This window comes from Oreochromis niloticus, linkage group LG16 (genome assembly GCF_001858045.2).
Source record: "Oreochromis niloticus isolate F11D_XX linkage group LG16, O_niloticus_UMD_NMBU, whole genome shotgun sequence".
Lineage (NCBI taxonomy): Eukaryota > Metazoa > Chordata > Actinopteri > Cichliformes > Cichlidae > Oreochromis > Oreochromis niloticus.
In genome coordinates, this window is record NC_031987.2 from 11,317,721 (window position 1) to 11,340,593 (window position 22,873).

Below are 22,873 nucleotides of genomic sequence, written 5' to 3' on the forward strand. Positions count from 1 at the left end.
ACAGGTGAAAAGACTGAGATAAGACTGTTGATATTTGAGTTTTCCCTCTCTGCTTTTACCGCCTCTCTCCTCATCACCACCTGCACCTGCCGCCGCTCTCGTCGCCCTTTTCCCAGCTTTTGATGAGGCGTGGATCTCTTTGACCCCTGCAACTAATAAGTGAAGCAGTCACGCTCATAAAAAATGCATGGAGGTGATGTGCAATTAAAACCTGCCTCGAGTTTGATGTTGTTGACAGTAAAGCGTGAGTGACATGTGAGCACCACAGCTTCACTGGGCGAATCTCCTCTTCAAGGTGTTCGTGTTTTACTTTCCTGCCATGTGTGTTTGTATATTTGTCGTCTGTGTTTGTTTGCGAGGAGTGGGCTGTGGATTAGGTTCGCCTGATGTCAGAGGTTGACGTGGGCGTGTGAGTCATGAGTCGGGGGAGGAAGGTGGTGGCGCCTGGGTTGTCGGTTTGACGACATCCCCCTGCCGGAGCAGATGGTTTCGGCTGGGGGGAGCACAGTTAGAAGTAAAACAAGAGCTGCTAGTCATCCGAAGGTGGCTGATTGTTGCTCTCTGTATGGGCATGCTCAGTAATGAACAGATCCAGCAGAGGCAGCGAGAGGCAATGTAACTTGCTTCGTGGAGGTTTTTCCACTCCTAACAAGAAGAGGAGATGAATGCTTGTCACCGTTTGAGACAATTGAATTTAAACATTTCCACTCCCACAAGTTTCCATAAATGGATCTTGACACATCCCTCTTAGCATTGTTTGAATGTACGCCAGGCTTTTTGTGTGTGTGTGTGTGTGTGTGTGTGTGTGTGTGTGTGTGTGTGTGTGTGTGTGTGTGTGTGTGTGTTTGCTTTGGTGCCGGAAATGTCGCCCAGTACCAGAGCACGTTTGTTCAAATGCTGCAGCCATTACACGCAAATACTCAATAATGTCTTCTTTCCCCTTCGTCGTTTAATCAACTGCAACTAAAATTCACTCTCTAAATATTTATTTGGTATTTAGTTATTTCTTTAGGGCAGGGGTCTCAAACTTAAATGACCTGTGGGCCAATCATGTCATGTGAGGGCTACTTTAGTATTCAAGTAGTACAACCCCCCCCCCACAAATATTTCTGAAAATATTCCAGACACGTGGCAGCACTTCTGCTATAAATTTGTTCGTATTTAACAAAATAAAAATGCCGACATAAGTGTACACATTAGTTTTTGACTGCTAGGGAAAATATTTTTCTTTACAAATAACTCTCTCACTGAACTAACACAGCCAATCCTTCAACATGTTTGTACTCTCTGCTCATATCGCCTTCATATTAAATAATGTTTTGCTTTTTAAAGAACTTATTTTAACATTGCACTCTACAACAAACAAATCCTCCCTAACAAGAACAGTAACTTCAAGGGCCAAATTGCTTTATATTTCTTCACGTCAATACACAGGCCGCAAGTAGGGGTGACGCCGGCTGCAAGTGGCCCCCAGGCCACGAGTTTAAGACCCCTCCTTTCGGGGTATGGGTTTCAATCTCATGTTTAAAGAGAAAGTACTGTAGCTATACTTGCTACCATGCATATTTTTCATTATGATTGAAATGATTGCACTACAGTGAATGTTTTAAATATATGTTATAAATTTCTCCTCATCAGTTTTACTCAGTCTTGTCTCAGCTGTGTTTCTCGTTATTGTTTCTCTGATTCATCTAAAAGTTGGCATTAAGAGCAAACTATGCTCAGAGGATTTGTTCAGTTAGTATTGTCGGGTTTTTCATTAGTTTTTTGTTTCTTTTTGGTGTTGTCTTTTTATTTCAGCTTACTTTCATTTAGTTTCTGGACTTCAGTTGCTTATATCAGTTTAGCTTTTCGGGTTTTTTTGATTAGTTTGAGTGTTAGTTGAAGTTTAGAGTAAAGACAAACACTTAACAACAAATGACAAATGTCCAAGTCTCAAAACAAACTCTTTGCATTTAGGTATGTAGGCACGGTTTGGACAACTTCCTCAAATTGAACATCAGAATGGGGAAGAAAGAGGATTGAAGTGACTTTGGCATCATTGTTGGTGCCAGTTGGGCTGGTGTGAGTATTTCAGAAACTGCAGATCTGCTGGGATTTTCCCACACAGTCATCTCCAGGGTTTACAGAGATCCAAAAAAAGGTCCAAAAAAAGAGAAAACATAAGTGAGCGCCAGTTCTCTGGGAGAAAATGCCTTGTTGATGCCAGAGGTAAGAGAAGAATGGCCAGAGTGCTTGAAGCTGCTCAGAAAGCAGCAGCAAGTCAAACAACCACTCGTTACAAACAAGGTATGAAGAAGATCATCTCTGAACATGTTGAACCTTGAAGCAGATGGACTACAGCAGGAGAACACCCGATGTCACTCCTGTCGCCCAAGAACAGGAAACTCTCATTACCAAAGATGGACAACAGAAGATCAGAAAAACATTGCCTGGTCTTATCAGCGTGATTTCTGCTGCAACATTTAGATGGATGTTAAAGTTGACTGTAACTATCTCAGTTGGAAGTTGCAATTTGTTTGGAAAGAGACGGACACACGGAGCAAATATCGTCATGCATTTTACATCAGAACAGAGGGCGTGAACATGAAGATCACCGCCATTGAACCAAGCTCGGTTAAACTGATTTATGTGTTTAAACAGCTATTTGAATCCAGTTTTAGATTTTAAACCATTTATGATCAGAATATTAGGCTCCGTGTAAACACAACCTCTACTTTCAGTTCTAAAGCTAAGTTTGTATTCATCACGAGGAACTTGATTTAAGTGGTTTAGAAAGGAAATGGACTCATAGGAGAAACTCATTTGCATATCTCTTCGTTTGTTGTATTGATTTAGTTCTTTTCCATCCTTTGTGAAAGTGTAGGAGTAGATATTTGATGATTTACTGTCTAGTTATTTGCCTCAGGGGCATATAATTCTACTTCTCAGTGCATTCAAATTAAAGAAGTGTTTCATCACTTAGCTTTGTACCTGTTTAATATCAGTGCCATTGATTTTTATGATGTATATTATGTTTGAGCCAGGAATGTTTCACCTGATGAAATCAAAGCAGAATCTTCCATGTTTAGTCATTGATTTGCATTACAGTGCTCTCACAGAGTGAAATATGTTTTCCATTCCTGCAGTCACGAACTTATGAAATTTCTGCATCATCTCCCAGGAGGCTGATTAGATCATTTTACTAATCCACCTGCTATTAAAATAAGCACACCTACGGTTAGCACTTTTGACCAGTACGATATTACAAAGTTGGACTTTGCAGGTAACGATCACTCGTTACCTGTTACTAGCTGCTTAGATGCATGACACAAATCAGGGTACAGTGATAAAAGGGATAAAAAGAGATTCTCCTTGGGGGAGGAGGGCAGAATTCATCCCAGAGTCTGACCCAGTTTTAAAATGCCAAATATCTCCACTAGAGCTGGACGGGTTTGAAGGGGCTCCCTCGAGGCTGCGGCAGGGGAAGCTGCTGCACTGTGGAGGCAGCACGACTTGGGCTGTCAGTTACTGTAGCAGGCGGTGTGAGGGTGAGAGCAGGGCATGTTTTGATTAGACTGTGTGACAGACGCTGTTGCATAATAATGGGAGACTTTGCTTTAAACATAATGAGCGTTGTAACCAAGTTGGAGCTACTTACACTGAACTCATAGTTTATATTAGAGAAAGAAAATATGATAGGAATGATTAAAATACTTTATTTGAGAATATGAGCCACATTAGTTAAAACAGAACATCAATTTAAAACAGCGTCTTTTAGTTTATTGGCCACATTTGTTGAGCCTATAGGTTGATTTTTGCTAGTAAAAGTACTCATTTTTCACCTGCAAGTCTAAAGAAGTGCTCTTTTAAATTTTTCACCTGAGCCATAGGAAAGGTTTTTTTTGCTTTTTCAACTCTGTATCCCAGTTTCTCCACATTCATGCAGTCGTAGATTAGTGGAAAGGCACAGAACTATCATGCCTAGCTTTTCCAGCTATTTTAATATTTTGCAACTTTATGATTCAATCAACTGTCGTACGGCTGGCAGATTACTTTACCGAAACATTACACTAGTTAAAAACTTCACTGCAATTTTTTACACTTTGCAGACTCAGACACACTGGTGGGTTTATGAAGTAAAAACAAAGTGAACTTCACTGTATCACTGTAGATGTGCAGTCAGAGATTTGTATCGGAGCTCCACGTCAATCTTTCTCTTTATTTAACTTGTATAAATGTTTCTGTTTACGCAGCAGCACATCTGCGTACTCTGCAGCAATATGAGAAGTACTGACTTTTACTTCTATTACTACTATTACTTCTATTTGCTGGCTATAAATATATTAATGTTATTGCTGTTGTTTTCTATTTATTTTTTTAATGTATCTGTATAAGAGAGAGAGGTTTGTCCATTTAGATATTTTTTATGATATTTTTTGCAGCCACAAATACAGAGCATTCTAATTCTGTAAGAAACATTAAGAAATGTATCTGAAGAAATCACTTTTAAAAATCTAGCTCTGCCCTTCTGATAGTTTTTATGGCGTATTGCGAGAAGGCAAATGAAACTATGGAGTTTTGTTTCGGATTGAATCAAAGTCCTTCTAGAAGCAAGTCTTGGACTTTTCTGACAATTTACTTTATTATCGTTTTGTTAATTAATTATAATTTCAGTGATGTGAAACTGCATTAAAAAACTGCTTTAACAGTTTACACACTTTGCCCTAAAATACATTTTTGAAACCCTTTTCACCCCCTGGAAGCTCCTTTAGGAATTTCCTGTACATTATATTTCTGAGATCTGCTGTGCCTCTATCTTACATTTTTGCTTCTATGTCTTGGTTGTTTTTTTTTGCAGTTAATGATGTTTAGCTACTTCGCAGCACTGCGTGAAGTGAACATTACATCGTGGAACAGCGTCACAGGAAATATTCTGAATAAGCCTTTTAATTTCTACAGGTTTCCACTGGCCGGCATATAAAACCGTGGAAAATGACTCCCTTCTCCTTTTAATTTTCCAGATGTGGAAAACAGTGTTTCACATGTTTGGAGAACTGCAGAAGTGCATCATTTATAGCATGGAAAAGTACTGGCTGTAAGCAAGAGCCAAGTCTGTGTATAGCTCCCATTTGGATACGTAACATTAATAATGCTCCTGTCTGACTCAGTGGGTAACAGTCTCACTCTGTACAGACTGTAAGTTCAGCAGGGTCAGGACTAAATGGTTATAAGTGTAGCTTTTAAGCTGCTGTATGAAAGAAAAATAATCTAATACTAAGACTTGCTGCCTGATTGTATAAAATAAGTTTCCTCATTAACGGAAGCAGTTTTTGTGAGGTTTGTCACACAAAAGCAGCGACATTAAACGTCAAAACACTCTGACCCAAGAGTTTTAGTCTCACTTTTATTTGTAAAATACTCACATTGAAAAGTAATAGGCATTTTATTTTTTTGTGGCACTGGCTTCACAGAGGCTCACAGCACTAACAAACACACAGTTTATTTAGTGCACATGCATCATGCTAGATTCAAAGCCCTTACAATAATCACAGTTCTTTGCACTTAAAACTCAAACATTTGGTTGTGAAGTTTGCTTTGTCCATCCGAATCGATCCGAATGAGCTGTGGCTGTCCCTTCAGGCTCCGGAGAGGCTAATAAACTGAGCACAAGCTATTAAACCAACTAAACACAGCACACAGGGGTGGGTTTAGCAGTGCACGCACACGCACGCCAGCACACATACACACACGCGCACACACACACACACACAGAGGCTGTAGTAAAAGCTGAATGGCACAGCAGTGCACATCACGCAGCAGAAGCAGTTCTTGTGCAGAAACGAATCCACTGATAAAGCTGTTTTTAAAACCTCAGTTCGACACGTTCGTCTTCTGTGTGAAAGGACTCGCTGTCGGCTTTCGCGTCACTTAAACTTTTGCATGATACCTAACCAGATGCAGTTAAAGATGCTATAAATGTCAAGATGATGTGGGTCATTTTGAGTTCTATAAATACAAAGCAGTGCAAACGGTGATGCTAAAATACCATTCTGCTCAGAACAATCACCCAAAAACTTATCCCGTGTGTGTGTAAGCCACTATTGTGCAGTAAACATTTAAAACCTGCCCTGTACGACAGACCTACCCACCAGTTCTTCTATCAATGACACATTACAGCTCGGCACATCTTACAACATTTTCAAACCAATACCTCACAGGGTGGATATAGAAACAGGCTCTTCTCCCTCTATCTTCCCCCTCCCCGCCCCCTTCATCATCTTCATCCTACTTGACAAAATGCAGGGCCTCGGCCACCACCACGGAGCCTTTGCTGCTGTCAAGGCAGGTGACAAGCTTGAAGCCCGATCTCAGTGCTAGCATCACTGTCTCTAGTTTCAGACAGTCAAGTGTGCACAGGAATGTGCTGTCCTCCTTCAGAACGAGCCGCGAGCCAGGCTCCGACTTGATGAAGTGTCGGAACTGTATCACGTTGGATGACACCACAAATTCTTCCGGAAAGCCATCCAAGCGGCTCTTGGAGATCTGCACCAGCCGCCCTTTGACCTTGTCGATGAAGGCGGGGTCACTGCAGTACACCTTGAGGCCCTGCGACCTCTCGTGGCTATCCGTCACCTCCAGGAAGGCGGGTTCCCGCTGTGCCGCCCTCTGAGTTTCCCACTCGACCACAGCCTCCACCAGTTCAGTCAGGCGGTAAAAATCGGCCTCTCGTCGCAGGAGCCCCGCCTCCCGGAAGTCATCGGGCAGCTGGAGCTCTCCTGTTCGGAGGTAGTTGAGCACATGGCGAAAAACCGGACCGTCTCTGTCGATGAAGGGGTTGCCCATGGAATCGGTGTGCTGGACCGCCTTCTTACCGTTGGCCACCTCCTCGAGAAACGAGCCCTGTTGCTTGGCAAGGGTGGTCCGGTGGGCCGTGTACAGGAACCCCCCTACGTTGAGGGTGATGGTACCCGAGGAGGGCTTCTTGAAGCTCTTGCTGGGCTGCAGCAGGTCCGGGTTGATGTGCCTCAGTTCACTTTCCATCCTGCTGAGGTCCCATTCCATTCTCCAGACGCCCTCTCCAGCCTCGACCCAGCCTCGGAGCTGGTGTGTCTGCTCGACTGTACGCGTGTGTGTGTCTCTGGGTGTGCTCGGTACCAATCGAGTCAGTTTTTTTTTTTCTTTTTCTTCCCCCCTTTCCTTTGGATCTGACTTTGCGGGTCGGTGCTGCAGCTGAGGAAATGAGAAGGTGTTGTCAGCTGTCGGTATAGTGAGAGCAAATGTGTCTGAGAGTGTGTGATGGTGGATGGGTGAGTGCTGTCTGGCAGAGGAGCGACAGTGAACTGGGAGCTGAAAACAGACTCGCTCTCTGTTCTGCTCCGTGTCCCTCCTCTCTCTCTCTCTTCCTCTCTGTCTCTTCTACTCTTTCTGTCTCTCTCTCTCTCTTTAAGAGTGGGTGGGCAGGCAGCGTCACATACAGGGAGGAGAGAGAGGGAGTATGTGAGCAAACACCAGAGGAGTACAGACTCCAGAAGCTCGCTCTTTTTCTTTCTTTCACTCTGTTTTTAATTATCTTGGATAAAAAAGGTGCAAAGCTCAGCTCTAGCTGTTAGTTCACACACACATACACACACATGCACGCATGCCATGCTTTCACCAGATGGAGGGGGGGGAGGGTTGCTTCCATAATTTTTGTGGTGTGAAATTGTCTCAGCGTGTGTGAGTCTGAATATGAAACTCCTTTTTGCAGCCAGATCCATCTGTTTTACCACACAGCGCTTCATGTGAACTGGAATCCGTCTGAAATCTCCGGTCATGACGGGGAGAAGGAGGCGGCTGGCCTCGCTTCATGTAAATTTCTGTGACTCTCTCCTGCTTTCCTTCTTGCGAGGTAACAGGCAGGCCTTCTGTCTTAGCAAATTGTTTATTGATCGTGCCTGTGTGTGCGGTGTGTGCGCGCTCGCTTTGAGGACCTTGTGAAGGAAATGGACCAATTACAGTCCACGGTGGTCCGGTCATGAAGGACAGCTTTTGAATTGGTTAATGCTTTTGGCCTGTAGCCTCCTGTCAGGGGAAAAATGGTCCACTGGTCGCTCAGTACTAACGACTCACGCCGCCACTGTTTATGTGTGTCCGTGTGTGCTTATTTTTGTTCTGCGTTTCACATTTTTTGTGTCTCCTCCAGCGCGACTACAAATGTGAAAGAAATCACAGTTCATATCAAACACGAGGAAACACGCAGAGCGGCTCCAGCAGTGCTGACTGGTAACAGCGTGTGATAAAAACATAAAAGTCTGCGCATACCACGCAGATGATTTGGTCTGGTGCTTCATGCTTACACTCTAACACACTAAACACTATGCTAAATAACTGTAGTTGAGCTGAAAATGGAAGAAAAATTACCATTCTAGGAAGCTACTAAATAAATAACAGTAAATGATACGTATCAACTTTGTGGTAGATGTACATTTTATAGCAGAGGCTGCTCTAAAGTGTGAGCGTGCAAAATCAATGTGTACTTCAGCTTCCATGTGGTGATTTAATGATTTTGTTAAACATATAATCCATAAAAGAAACATCTTTGCATCAGAATCTTATTATGCAGTCGCCTTTTAAGAACAGGTTTTCCTCGTGTCCTCTTTATTATTTGTTGGCGTTTCTATATTAGAAGTGGAAAATGTCAGCAGTCAGATTGCTCCCATGTTGAACTCCCTGCATTTCTTATTTATCACGCAAGCACTTACACAAACACTCAGGCCCGATAGCCTGCACACTAAATCCATGTTTACTCTTGATTCTGACCCGCGCAGCTCTTCTACTGCTGCAGAAATATTTCAGTGCAGACGGTTTGTAACCTACTTTAGATGTGTTTTTACACCAGGGAGGCAATGCCAGTCAATTTGCATAATTTATCATCACTTGCACAGAAGTCTGGCAGTGACAAAATACCTGGATTGTGGCGGTATTTGTCACCGGAGGGCAACGAAGACGGGGCGCCTTCTTTTGCAGTGGTGTTTATATGTTTGATTACTCACTAGCAAAATATTGTTAAGGCATTTAAATTTATTTACCTTGTGAGAAAATTCAGTTATACAAGTAGTGGAAGATTAGGTTATCTCGATGTAACATTTAGCGGTAGCAAGCTTGTCGAAAACGAGTAAAGCAGGCTAAAAAACGGCCTTTACAGTGGGATAACTAAAGCTAGAGACTCGGGATTATCTGTTGAAGCCCTGCTGCAGTTGCTTACCGGTATCGCTGCATGAGTCAGAGGTGTGAAGATATCTCATTTATCGAAGCTTTTCATGGTAAATTTCTGAAGAAACTACTTCAGGTGAATAAAAATGTGCTCTATATCCAGACATGGTGTTTGGTGTGGATTATTGGACACCAGCAGGATCAAGTTATCCTCTTATGTTTAGTTCCTTAAAGAATCAGTACAATTAGGATGCTTTTAAATCACAGTGGGTGGTGACATTAAAACAAGTATCTGATTACATAGCATTTTCTTATTTATGGTGAGGTACCAATGTGATGAATGACAGCCTCTGCATAAATTATAGAACATTTAGGCAAGGTCTTCAATTGGGAGATTACCCATGCAGCTTAGATTATTCAGATCAGGTCAGAATCCAGCAGTTACGGGCAGATTTCTTGATGCTGAGTATGTTGTGAATATTGCAGAGTTTTGTGAATGAATTGTATCTGCATTTGTGCGCTTTTGGATCTGTTGGTTATCTATTTATTTCTTTTGTTTCCTTTCTGATGCGTAAAATGAAGTCCTGCCTTATGCATGGCTTCTCTTTTACCCCACAATGGATCTAATGAGAATGACGGAAAAAAATTTAAAAGGCAGAAAAGAAAAAATGCATTATAATTAATTTAAGAGCTTCAACAAAATGATTATTGGTTACATGCCAGTGTCAAAAACCTAAAGCTATTCAGTTTAAAGAAAACCAGTAAATATTCACACTTGAGTTTCTGTAACTACTGAAAATTTTGGCCATATTGCTTAAAAATATGTCAGTGAATAGCTGTTAAATCTAAATATATTAGAATGCAATACATTAAACTGAATAATCCCTATGAGGATGAAAAATAGCTGCATTGCTGCACCTTTTAAGAATCAATAATGAAGCAGAAAGGTTATAAATCAGAGTATATTACATTAAAAAGTCTTTTTCATATGTGTTTGCTTTTTTTGTAGATCCTCCATTTAATTATCCCTGCTCTTTTGCCCTTAGTAACGGACAAAAATGAATAAAATAGGCTACACTGATTGCTTTTCCACCTAAAAAGCAACAAGTATGTTACACTGATGCAACAGGTTATCACCCACTTACTCCTCAGAGCTGCTGCTGCTGCTGCTGTAGATGTAAATGAATCATGTAGGCAAGTGCACTGATTGAAGATTCACTTGAACTGAAACACTTTATTCAAACATGCGAGCGCTCTCTGATTGATGTGGGTGACTAAAATGCTTCTTTTCCTTGCCTACGTGGGGTAGTTGATCCCCAAAACGACGGCTCCTGTGCGTCGCCTCTGCGATTTTTCCATTCATAAGTGATTAGTTGTATCATTGTTAACGACACTCAATTGGAATTGCAAACGAGGACAAGATGCAGCAGAGAGGATTGTGGGAGGTTTGACCTGCTTTCTGCTCTCTTTATTAAAACAGCCTCGTCGGGGACCGTCGTCGTCTTCAAACGGCGGTGGGAATCTGTTAGTCGCGGCTGTTGTCAAAGTGACAGCTTTTTGAATGTTTGAAATAAATTCCCCAAAATGCTGCTAGCAAGGACTCTCCTTCGCTCTTAAAGGTGGTGAATTATTCATAGAGCCGCTCTAAGAGCTTGTGGTGTAACATGGAGTCACTGACTGCTGTGAAGCTGGCATGGCAACCGCTTAAAATGGGGTCTTGTGCGAGCTCGGAGCTGTCAATCTCTCGCTTTATTCATTATGGAAGTCTGTCTGCTGTAAAGGGTCTGCATGTGTTAGTCCCAGTGGATCGAGCTGCTCAGATGGGAGCAGCGTATTTTTAAAATGATGACTGTGTGAATTTTGATTTGATCACACATACTTTTTCTTTTTTTGAATATCAGCACCCTATTACCAATATAATTTTTTTCAGTAATACAAACAAGCAAACAGAATATGACCCATGGAGGAAAAGGGGAAGTATATCATAAACAATGTTTAAATGCACACAGAGCTCCCATCTCTATAAAATAAATAAATAAATAAATAAAAAATCAACAAAAGGCTGCCTGATTCATGATGAAAAACTATCCTGACTTTAATCACCACTGATATAAAGTTTCTGTTAGTTAAGGATGATTAATATTACACCTCTTAAATATCGGTTTATTAGTATTTGTATGTAGTATATGCCTCACAGAGCTGCTGGCATGGATGTAAAGCATTTTTGTGTAACAAGTCAGAACTTCCTTAATAGAAAGAAACTGCTCAGGTATACATTCACCAGCCACTTTATTGGGTACATTTTGCTGGTACCGGGTTGGATCGCTTTTTGCCTTTAGATTTCAGTTAAATTTTATTTATATAGTGCCAAATCACTACAGTAGTCACCTCAAGGCACTTTATACTATTATAGCAAATATCCTACAATAATACAGAGAAAGCTCAAACAATCAAATGGCCTATGAACAAGCAATTGGTGACAGTGGGAAGGAAAAACTTCCTTTTGACAGGAAGAATTCTTCATGGCACAGATTACAGCAATGTGCTCAAAACATTCCTCAGAGATTTTTGCCGTGTTGATGTGACAGCATCACACAGTGGCTGCAGAGTTGTCGGCTGCACATCCACTATCAAACCTCCCCTTCTGTGACATCCCATAGGTGCTCTTTTGGATTGAGATCTGCTGACTCTGGAGGCTTAGTACAGTGGGCATGGTCAGCAACAGTACTCAGGTAGGCTTTGATATTTAAATGCTCAGCTGGTGCTAAGGAGCCCAACATGTGCTAAGAAAATATCCCCCACACCACCACCAGCCTGACGCCGTATTTAGACTTCTGCAGCGAATCTTTGCAGAGCCTACGACTTAACGTACATAAGCAGCCAACGTCATTGCTGGTATTTATGCCGGTGCTGGTGCATTATGTGTTAACTACCATGTGGTAATGTCCCAGTGTTTTATATGCCCTCCCACAACACTGATAAGGATAAGCAGAAGGGGATAGATGGATGGATAATTAGTCCTTATATTGAGATGATGATTATTCTCTGCACTTTTTAAAAAGAAACAAGTGGACAAATGTATAGGAGGAATTGACGGTACTGCCCTTATGGTCCTTACAAGCATGAATCCCCCATCAGTTGATACGAGGCAGCATGCATTCATGCTTTCATGTTGTTTATGCCAAATTCTGACCCTTCTCAGCCTCAGCTTCCTGTTCTCAGCCTCAGCTTCTTCTCAGCTTGAAGCCACTCAGTAGACATTTTCTCTTTTTTGGACTGTTCTGTGTAAACCCTTGAGATGGTTCTTTGGGAAAATCCCAGCAGATCAGCAGTTTGTGAACATTCATACCAGGCCATTTGGCACCAATGAGCATGCCATATTCAAAGTCACTTAAATCACTTTTCGTCTCCTTTCTGATGCTCAGTTTGAATTTCAGCAGGTCACCATGTCTACACGCCTAAATACACTGACTTCCTGCCGTGTGATTGGCTGATTGGATATTTGGTTTAAAACCTAATTGAATAGTCAGACACCATAACGACATGCTCAGTGAGTACCTGCCAAGAAAAAGAACATAGACCTGGTCGGGAAGAGGCTCAGATTTATCCAAGCTGCTAAAAAGTTTACTTCCACAATCCTTTGTTCCACATCACAATTAAAGCAGTATAAATTTTATGCGTTATGATTTATACATTATTAACAATGTTCAGAGGTCAGGATTCATTCAGAGGCTTTATTACCAGCAGGTCCACTGTATAGATCGGATGTGCAGAACAACATTATTTTCTGTTGCATCCTGACTGATTCCTTTAATTAAGTTACTGCTGCTGTGCCACATGCGTAAATGAGCACATCACTCTCAATTTAAAGGAGGTCTTATTGTTTCTGCTGCTGGGTGATCCTTCAGGAAAATTTTACACGTGGCCAGCTGTGGGCAACCGACAGGAAGTCACTGAGTTTAATGCTCCTACAAAATCCCAGCTGAGTTTCAGTGATCCCTGCATAACACCATTGCAAGATTAAAGGAAGTAACTGTCTGCAATTTTCTTTATGAATCAAGCAGCAACCTCAAATTGAGCCAGGATAAGAACACATTTACAGGATAGTAAAAAAGCAATCTCTCATTTGGAAACTGACGAGGCTGTTTTGATTGACACGTGTCCCTGCCACCGGCCTCACCTCAAGTAACAGCAGCCACTGAACGGGACCTTTGTACTGTGTTTGCGCTGTTGGTGCCTTTTTGGAGCATTTTAATGCAATTTTATGACATGGCTTCCTGTGCAGCACAGCAAGCCGAAGAAGTCAGTGCTCCAGTTTTGGTGATTGAAATATTAGTACTTAATTAGTCTGTTACTTAGAAGTAATTAACAGATTTGTGCTTTTATGTGTTGCACCTCTAACTGATAACCTAGCGCTTGACCCTCTTGGTCATATGGCAAATTTTGGCTTTAAAAATGTATCATAGCAGCCAAAATGCTAATGTAGAAGTTTCAAAATGCAGTGCCCAGAAACCGTAGACTGTATATAAATGATGACTGTAGCCACCATGACATCACTCTCTGTTTTTAGCTCTTTAAAACCAGATGCCTCGAACACAGGGCAGATCTAACTGAAACTGTGGAACCAAGGCTAATGCTTTGTTAATCATATGTCAATAACTGATGAGTATACCCTTGTTTATCCACCTTAGTGAATAATAATGACCATAATTTACAAAATAAACATCATCTTGTATTTAGTGTGACTTTAAAGCATCAACAGAGCCCATAAATTGGTCAGAAAAGCGTTTGCTGAGGTCACAGGTCCAAGGAGCCATGAGGAGTCCCCCTCTGCAGGAGATTAAAAGAATCCAGCTTAAAGGCACTTATCCAGTGGATTCAGTTTTTAGACACATCCATCATTTAGATAAAGCCTATAATCTTCATGGAAACTGCTCAGCTCATAACTATACTTTCATGGCCTGTATGCATCAATTAAAGTTCAGGTGTATTTGTACAAAGACTGTCCTGACAGGTTGGCAAATAATCAATGAAAGCTTCTTTAAGGGGTTTATAAGGTGGGCATATTTCATTTTCTACTGTAGCAGGAGAGCATGACCCCCTCCCAAAATGCAGGATTGTATGATACCTGTAAAGGCAAAAAAGGTGAGATTTATAATAAAAGCCACTCTGACATTAAAATCCACCTTGTTTTTTTTTTTTTACCTTTTTTAAAACTCTCAATGCTCTGTTTTGCCTAAGAGTTTTTAAGGTGAGAAACCGACTCATTTATGCCAGACTGGTCCACTCGTAATTAAATGGCCCAGCACTCCTTTGTGTATTTACGGCACTTCAAAGCCTACTTGTTGCATATGGATGCTGCTAATCAACTTTAAAATCAAAACGAGTGGGTTGAGTAGAAGTGCAAACGTCAGAAAATCACTTCAAAGTTAACGAATGGAATCATTAAAATTCTTTAATGAAGCAGCCTCTGGGCTTGGCAGATATGAGCTTTAATGGGAAATTATATTTGGAGATCCAATCAGTGACTTTGCCCCTGTCATATCCTTACCCACCCTAGCAAACTCATTGCTTGCTTGTCATTATGTTTAGACAAGCCTGCCACAGCTGTTGTATATGTATGTGTGTGCACACAGTGTGTTCATGTCTATTTCCCTTTGTCTGTTGTATTTAGTAGCTAATAAAGTAAACTCCCAAGTATAAAAATTGGATGATCTCCAAAAGCTAGATGCATAAACTTAATTCAACTTTTCGGACCTAAACAGTGTGTTAAAACAAAAACATCAAAATGATTAAACTTTAATCCCATGCATTTTTGTTGTATGAATTTTTAATATTAATCAAAGTCAATGATTCCACATAAAGTCAACCTGTGATTTTGTTTTTTAAATATATACAACCAATTAGGTATGTTTTAAGAAGCTGTACAAAATATACCCTTCATAATATTAATATTTTCGGTGTTAAATCCTCCAGAGTACAAAGGGGTGGATCAAAAATATTGCACATTTTAATTCATGTTATTGTTGTTTGAGCATTTTTGAGTCGTTGTAATGCTTTAAGTACAGGAGCTGTCTACATGATATTTTCATATTTCAAGATCTATTTTGATCACTCTGGGTGTCACAATAAATTCACAATTCACTGCATGTTTTCCTGTAACTTTTCCATAACAAGCTACATTATTATCATGACATATCATAGTTTCAGTAGGAAGAAGCTTCACAAATGTAATGAAGATTAACATTGTAACATTGTAACATTAAAGAAAGAGAAACGAGCATTGGTGCCCTGGATGTTTGATCCATTTTTCTCATAACTCACTGGAAGAACTTTAAAGAGAGTATTCATTGTATACTTTTAAGGGTCAAATTACCATGTGGTGTAGGTCAAAATGAGTTATAATATATCAAACGTTTCCTTTCTTTCATGTATGTTCCAATAACAGGCTCATCTTCTAGTTACGATTCCTTCAAATATTTTCTAATACAGTGATATTTTAGAACTTTGTGTGGCCATGAAATGGACAAACACGCATGCTGGTCATTCGAATTCAATTCAGTTCAATTCAGCGCTAAATAACGACAACAGTTCCCTCAAGGTGATTTATATTATAAGGTAAAGACCCTACAATAATACAGAGAAAACTGTAACAATCAGATGACCCCCTCTGAGCAAGCGCTTTTGGTGACAGTGGGAAGGAAAAACTCCCTTTTAACAGGAAGACATCTCCAGCAGAAACAGGCTCAGGGAGGGGCAGTCATCTGCCATGACCAGTTGGGGGTGAGGGAAGGAAGACTGAATAAATGCATGGTGTATAAACAAGTAGTGCGAGGAAAAAAAGATGAAAGAAGAAGAAATGCTCAGTGCATCATGGGAAGCCCCCAGCAGCCTGGACCTATTGCAGTAACTAAGGGAGGATTCAGTGTCAACTATATGCTTTGTCAAAAAGGAAAGTCTTAAGCCTGTTCTTAAAAGTAGAGACAGCTTCTGTCCAGCCTGGAAACTGGTACAACAAACTCACAGTTGTCCAACATAGCAGCAATAAAGGCATGAGCTAATGTTTTAGCGTCACTCTGAGACAGGAGGTTTCTAATTTTGGAGATGATACGCAAATGGAAGAAACCAGTCTGACATATTTGTTTAGTATGCGCATTGAAGAGCACATCCTGGTCAACAACAGACTCCAAAGATTCCTCACAGTGTTCACAGTGTTACTGCAGGCCAAGCTAATACCAGAGTACCAGAGTAAGCGTCTAGTTACACAACATATTTCTAAGATTTTTAAAGCCGAGTACAATAACCTCAGTTTCATCTCAATTTAGAAGTAGGAAATAAAGGTCATCCAGGTCTTTAAGACATTCCTGTAGTTTAAATAATTGGTGTGTTTTATCTGGCTCCATGGATTCCACATATTCATTAGTCTAGTTCTGACATATCACATGGATCAACCAAGAGGAAATACCATCCATCCATTTTTTGTTGCTGATCTGGGTGCATATTTTGGTTGTAGCGGTCTAAACAGAGATACTGAAGTCTTCCCGAGCCAGCTGACAAATGTAATCTCTGCAGCATGTTCTGAGTCTGTGCGGGGATCTCTTCCCAGTTGGATATGAAACGCCTCCCCTAAAAGGATTCCTGAAGGCATCCTAGTCAGATCCCCAAACCACCTCAACTGGCTTCTTTCCATCAGTTGTTTGGACTCATGATGTCATTCTTTTACCCACAGCTCGTGGTCATGCTGGGAACGCAGATCAAACAGCAAATCAGCAGCTTTTCCCTCAACATTCTATCTTACAAATAATAGTCTGGAAACAAATGCAAATATATATATTTCTGATCTTTGCCTTTTGAACAAATAGAGAGGCCTGGAGAAGCATTTACTGTTTAAATAACAATACTTTGGTCAGAGTTAATAGAGTTTCACCACTTCTGTGGCACTGTCAGGGTTCTCCAACAAAGGCCAAAGCAGCAGTCATTATGTGCAGAACAGTGACTTTTTATAGCCCCATATTATTAACTCATCACATATAAGCCATCATCAAGTGTGAAGTCATGAGGTTAATCATATAATAATGAACATTTCTAGAACACCAAAAGGGCTTCACAACAAAGTATAACAAGCTCATGAGCACCTGGAAAAAATGATCCCTACATCAGAAAGTAATCAGAGTACAATAATTTACAAATACTTTCAGGTGCATGCATTTATTGATGATGGAGTCAAGAAGTGTACAAAATCTATTTGGATGCAAAAAATTAAAAAGTAAGCCACAATTAACAGAGTAGAATAAGTAAGGAAGTGGATGTTTCAGCATCAAAATGATCTGAAGCAAACCGAGACCTGCTGAAAAAAACTGATAAGGAGAAATCAAAGTCTAAATCTCTCCAAGGACCAGTGATGTCAGCGTGTTGATGCCCTGGAGAGGATGATCTGAAAGCTTTGCTGCTGAAATGCTGAGCAAAAATTTCACCCATTGCAGAAACGGACTCATTAAATACATATAAAAGCTCCCATGCAGTTCTTTAAGATCCAAGCTGAAAAACTAGATAGAAAACCTTGACGTTTAATGAAGCCACTGTTCAGACATATTATTCTACATTGTTAATATATTTATTTTTATGGAATATCTTAAAAGATACACTGTTTGTCTTTAAGATAAATGCCATTTACCTACAATGTCATTGAAGTTTGGCCTAAATGCACAAACACCTTTTTGGATTTCAGTAAAGTGTCCAGGTTTAGCGATATTTTGCATATTTTCCATATCATATAGCTACTATAGTAAGTTTATTTGTAACACTTAGAAGCGTTACTGTCATTTAACTATATGACGATAGGAATATCTCTGGAAACAGAGTTTTGGATCTCTGTTAACTGCAGTGCTTTTCTTTATTGTGCAGTGTTTTTTGTATTTTTTTAAGCATTGATTTGCTTGTGTGTCTTTTTTACCCAAGCTACAGTGCTCTGCTTTACGTACATACGCTTGTATTCATGATGAAATTAAGAGAGAGACTAATGTAGGATGAATTACGATACAGTTTGCATTGTTCTTCATGCTGTTACTCTGCAGTTTTAAGAACAAACATAATATTTTCCTGCATCTCAGCTATATAAAAGAAACTGTGCTGTTACATATTTCTCTTTTTATTTTTTGCAACTCCCATGTCTGCACTGCTTTCCACTGCACTATATTGTGGCTGTGACTGCGGCACTTTTAAATGGTATTTTTTGTTATTACAATATCAATCATGCTTAACTGTCCAAAAAAACTGAACATAGTCACTTTGCTATACAAACAATACAATTTAAAAGTAACCCAAAGCAATAGATCTGCCAGTGCTACTACTTGGAAAATCATTGAGGCTGTAATAGTCCAGAGTGCAGAGCTGGGTTAGGCCACACGTTTTTACTGACACTGAAAAAAGAAAAACAAAAAAACAACATGCTCATAATAACCTTTCAACAAATTTTTATTCAGATGGCATGAGAGGGAATCAGACAGCTCTACTGGCTTTAGTTAATCTAGTCTGTGACAAGAGACTTCGGCTAATCAAAATCCTTTCAGGTTATCTGTATAAAAGGAACAGTCTACACAGAAGGTAAGACTTTGCAGAGGACTTGAACCCGGGATAACAGGGTTGGAATCTTGTGCAAAGCCAAAACTGAGGATTGCCTAATGCTTGCTTTACAGCATAGCTCTATGTGCACCTTCCCAAAAACAAGACTACTAGTCACAAAGACATAGACCTCAACAAATGTGACTGGTATGTTTGGAAGTTATATAGAAGGACTGGTACGTGTCTGCAGTCATACTGATGCTGTACTAGTCTGTTGCAGTAAAGAGAGGCATGAACATGAAAGCAAACAGTCGATTTACTGCTTGATCTACGTTCCTTCCCTCTTCTATAGCAGCCACTTGCAGGCAGTGAGAGAAAGAATGAGACACAAGCAGCGGAAATGAGCTTCCTCCAAAGGGTGGCTCTTCCTTAGCGATAAAGTGAGGAGCTCAGTTAGTCGGGAAAGAGTCGGAGTAGAGTGGCTACTTCTCCACATTGAAAGAGCCAGCTGAGGTGGCTCAGTGGTTTAGGCATCTGACTAGGATGCTTCTTGGGTTGATCCTAGGTGAGGTGTTTCAGTCAGAAGGAGATCTTTGGACAGACCCAAGATACACTGGAGAAATTATGCCTCCTAACTAGCTTAGGAACACTTTTGTGTGCCTCCTGGAAGATGCGGAGGAGGTGGCTCGACAGAGGGGGGTCTGGGGATCTAGAAGACTGTGTCCTATGTGGAGAGTGTGTACATGGAGGTCAGATCTTAATAAACAAAAGTCAGCCATTATTTAGGCTGATGCAGGAAAACCATAAAGCAGAAGAAAGCTCAGTAATCCAAGCAGTGAGGTGGGCGAAACAAAACGGTATGACGTGACAAGAAACTAAGGAAAACTGAGGTCTTAAATACACAAACAAGGTACTTGGGGAGAGAGGACACAGCTGGGGAAGGCAAAACACAGGTGAACAGAATCTAACCAACCAGACAAAGGGAAACAAAACAGAACACAACGCATACGCAACACAAGACTAGCAAACAGGAAACAACTAGACACCAAACAGAGATGGAGACTCAACAAGATAAAAGGAACATGGGGAAAACGTGATAACTGAAACAAGGAATATAATACGCACAAACTATAACAATAACTAAAAATGTCTTGTAAAAATGAAGAAACCAATGTGGAAATATCCCTAAAAGATTCAAAACTCAGGACTGCAAAAAAACTACAAGAACATTAAAATAATCAAAAGAATCATTAGATAACAGAAATAGAAAGGACACAGTAATGTGTCGTGTAAAGACAGTAAATCATTAACACAACAATAATTTTGTTAAAAAATGTAGTGGATTTAAATTATATCTAAAATGTGATCACTAGTGTTGGTTCAGTGTAAATGTACTGCATTTTTCTTGTTTTCCTCCCTTTGTTTTAGTAAAATTTTATCTTCATGTTCAACATTACAAGATTTATTTCACATGTGATATAGAAACACAAACAACAGATTCAATGCTTTACTATAAATCAAGCTTTATTGTGCATGAAGCCAAGAAAAGGCCATTTTTGTACATTTTTGCCTACTGTGCCTTTAATTGAACCATTTCCAGTTGAGATCTGAACTGCTGCTGCACTACATCACACCCAACTGTGTTTACGTCTTCTTAGTTCATGATTGTAAATGAAGTGGGTAAAACGTTAGTTGCGTGTTATAACGAAATCCAGCACACGAAGGTAAAAGAGTAAGCAGTGCACAACCAGAGTCTAGAAGAAATCAGCTGATTTTCACATGACCATACATCGATTGTAGATTCACACCTTATACTTCCATCTCCACTTCATGTTATCACCTACAGCTGGCTCTAAAAAACCATGTGTATGCCCGTGCGTGCGTTCTCACTGCACCATCTGTCTTTACGAACATCAGTTTGTGTGTGAAATTATTCAAATTGTGCTTTTTTCTGAATACTCGTGTGCCTACAAACGGTTCCTGAGAGCAAAAACTAGTGTAAACCCATGAAGATCACAGTTGGCAATATAACCAGAAGGTCACCGGGCTTCAATCCCATCCCAGCTGAGGTCGGAGGAAAGAATGCTGTTTTTGAGCAGAAATGAAATAATAATAATAAAACAGAACCGGGGTCACCTGAAGAGCCTGGAGCACAGTAACAAAAGCTGCTTATGCAATGGGTTAGATCTTGTGTTTGTAAGAGCAAAATCTTTTTGTAGCTGCCGAATGAAGCTTGAGGTCAATAAACGTTGAAAAAATAATAATTTAAAAATGGATGTGCTGTTAGGCGAGAAGAGAAAGCATCCGTGCCTGATGAATTCTTTGACGTATTTATTGCTCTGATTCTATATGCAGGCTTTCTGCATGTTAGTGAAACAGATGAGAACAGATGGAGAGACGGCGATGGTGGATGGAGGTCTAGTGGGCAGAAAGCTGTTTGTTGTTTTAACATTAGGAAGGTCACAGCTTTGAGGAAAGGGCCTCGGAGCAGATGGAGGTAAGAGATGAGCATGAGGGGGCGGACGAGTGACCTCCTCGCCCTCCTCGCGCTTGTGTCTCTCTTCCTCTGCCGTCTTCACTCGGACATTTTTCGCTTCTCTGCTCTTACAGAATTAGCTAAATGTAATGGCATTAAATATATTTACACATCTGGATTATAGCTGATACAGGTCTTGACTTCTCCGTGGCCTATTTATTTTATTTTTTCCCGTCATTTATTAGTAATTATTCAGCTGTTTAATGCTTTAGTTGTTGAATCAGACTTGGCCTCGTATTCTTAAAAGCTTTGCCCAGATCTCAATAAATTATAAATTATCATGCCGCTCTTTAATCAGCTAATTTACTTAATCTCCTGGCTTCTTTTGTATTAAGTGGTGCTAATATTATGAATAGATTGAACTGCAGTAAATGGGTGGGCTTTTTATTAAGAGGGAAAATATGCCAGTGTTCTTGGCACTTTGCATTTTTGTCTGCTCGCCTAAATCACTGTGGGCACCACCACTGTGTACAGTAATTGTTAGCTCTGCTGTTCTGTGATAAAATGATTGGTGGTCATAAAAATATTACCCTTGAACAATTGCCTCACTGGAGCTTCTTTTGTCAGCCTTCTTTTGTCTTGGTTGCACTTTCAAATGTGAGGACATATTGAAGAAGTCTGTTTGATTAATAATGATTGGGCGCCTTGGAAAAAGCAAACTCTGAAGACCACTGATATATTGAAATGTGCTGCAATTAGAGCCAGCGTGTGCACTGATGGTCTTTGTTCCCAATCTGTTATCTGGCAGAGCTTCATCTGTGAGAAGAGAAAATGTATTTTGAATAGATCTGTATGAAATAAAAGCACAAGGGTGCGTGAAGCAGTGGGCTAAAAGCAGAGGGAGGGATTTGTTGGGGGGGAGGAAACACATTGTCTGATACAAATTTCCAGTTTGAGTGTTTGTCTTCAAACAAAGAGACAAACATGCAAAATAAAAATGGAAGAAAGGGTCCTTGAATTCAGTAAAGCTGTTATAAAAGGAAAAAATCATTAACAGAAAAAGTGCTGCTTTTAAAAACCAGCCTGATTGAAGACATAACCGAGCTGTGATGCAGATGTGTTCAGCGGACGTCAGTTCTGATGTGGAGACACCTGAAGCGGTTTCTATTTTTATTGTAATAATTATGCAACTTACGGTGTATTTGGCCTTTTTAAGCTGCAGGAACTCGGCACCCAACACAATATGTCTTTGGATGACATCACTGTCAGCGGCTGAAATGCACGCATACTTTTTCCTTTTGGGGATCGGACTGTGCCATCTATATTCAGGATGGTGTTGTAAGTCTGCGTTAGGTTCCAGCCATTTTTGACATTATCTGTGTTAAATTCAGGCCTCTGTAATTTATAGTATGACATGATGGGCAGGCAGAGAGGAAGTGCGAGTGTTACGCAACAATGTGGGAGACGAATGATTCCAGCTAAAACCTGAAAAAGAGTGAAGTGCATCTGGACTTTTCTGTCTCTGCCACTGTTTTCTTCACATGTAAGAGACGCCAAACCGGAAAAGTGTTTTACTGGTCTTGAGTGCACTTTGCAAAGTGAGACTGCGACCTTGAATATATAGAAAGAGTTATAAAGTAAGAATAAGAAGGAGTCCAGCAG

The 22,873-nt window shown here is 40.4% G+C and overlaps 2 protein-coding genes across 2 annotated transcripts in view; one reads left to right on the top strand and one right to left on the bottom strand.

The window, feature by feature from the left end:
* LOC100699655 (general transcription factor IIF subunit 2) overlaps positions 1-22,873 on the top strand; it is a 70,838-nt gene that overhangs the window by 29,463 nt on the left and 18,502 nt on the right. The gene's annotated exons all lie outside the window — the stretch shown is intronic.
* On the bottom strand, positions 5,367-7,391 carry kctd4 (potassium channel tetramerization domain containing 4). Its single transcript, XM_005451980.3, has one exon. The coding sequence runs from the start codon at positions 7,042-7,044 to the stop codon at positions 6,268-6,270; it is 777 nt and encodes a 258-aa protein (XP_005452037.1). The 5' UTR covers positions 7,045-7,391; the 3' UTR covers positions 5,367-6,267.

What these genes read in the sequence shown, in the direction of transcription:
- kctd4 (XM_005451980.3), bottom strand. Translation starts at nt 7,044, where the DNA reads ATGGAATGGGACCTCAGCAGGATGGAAAGTGAACTGAGGCACATCAAC.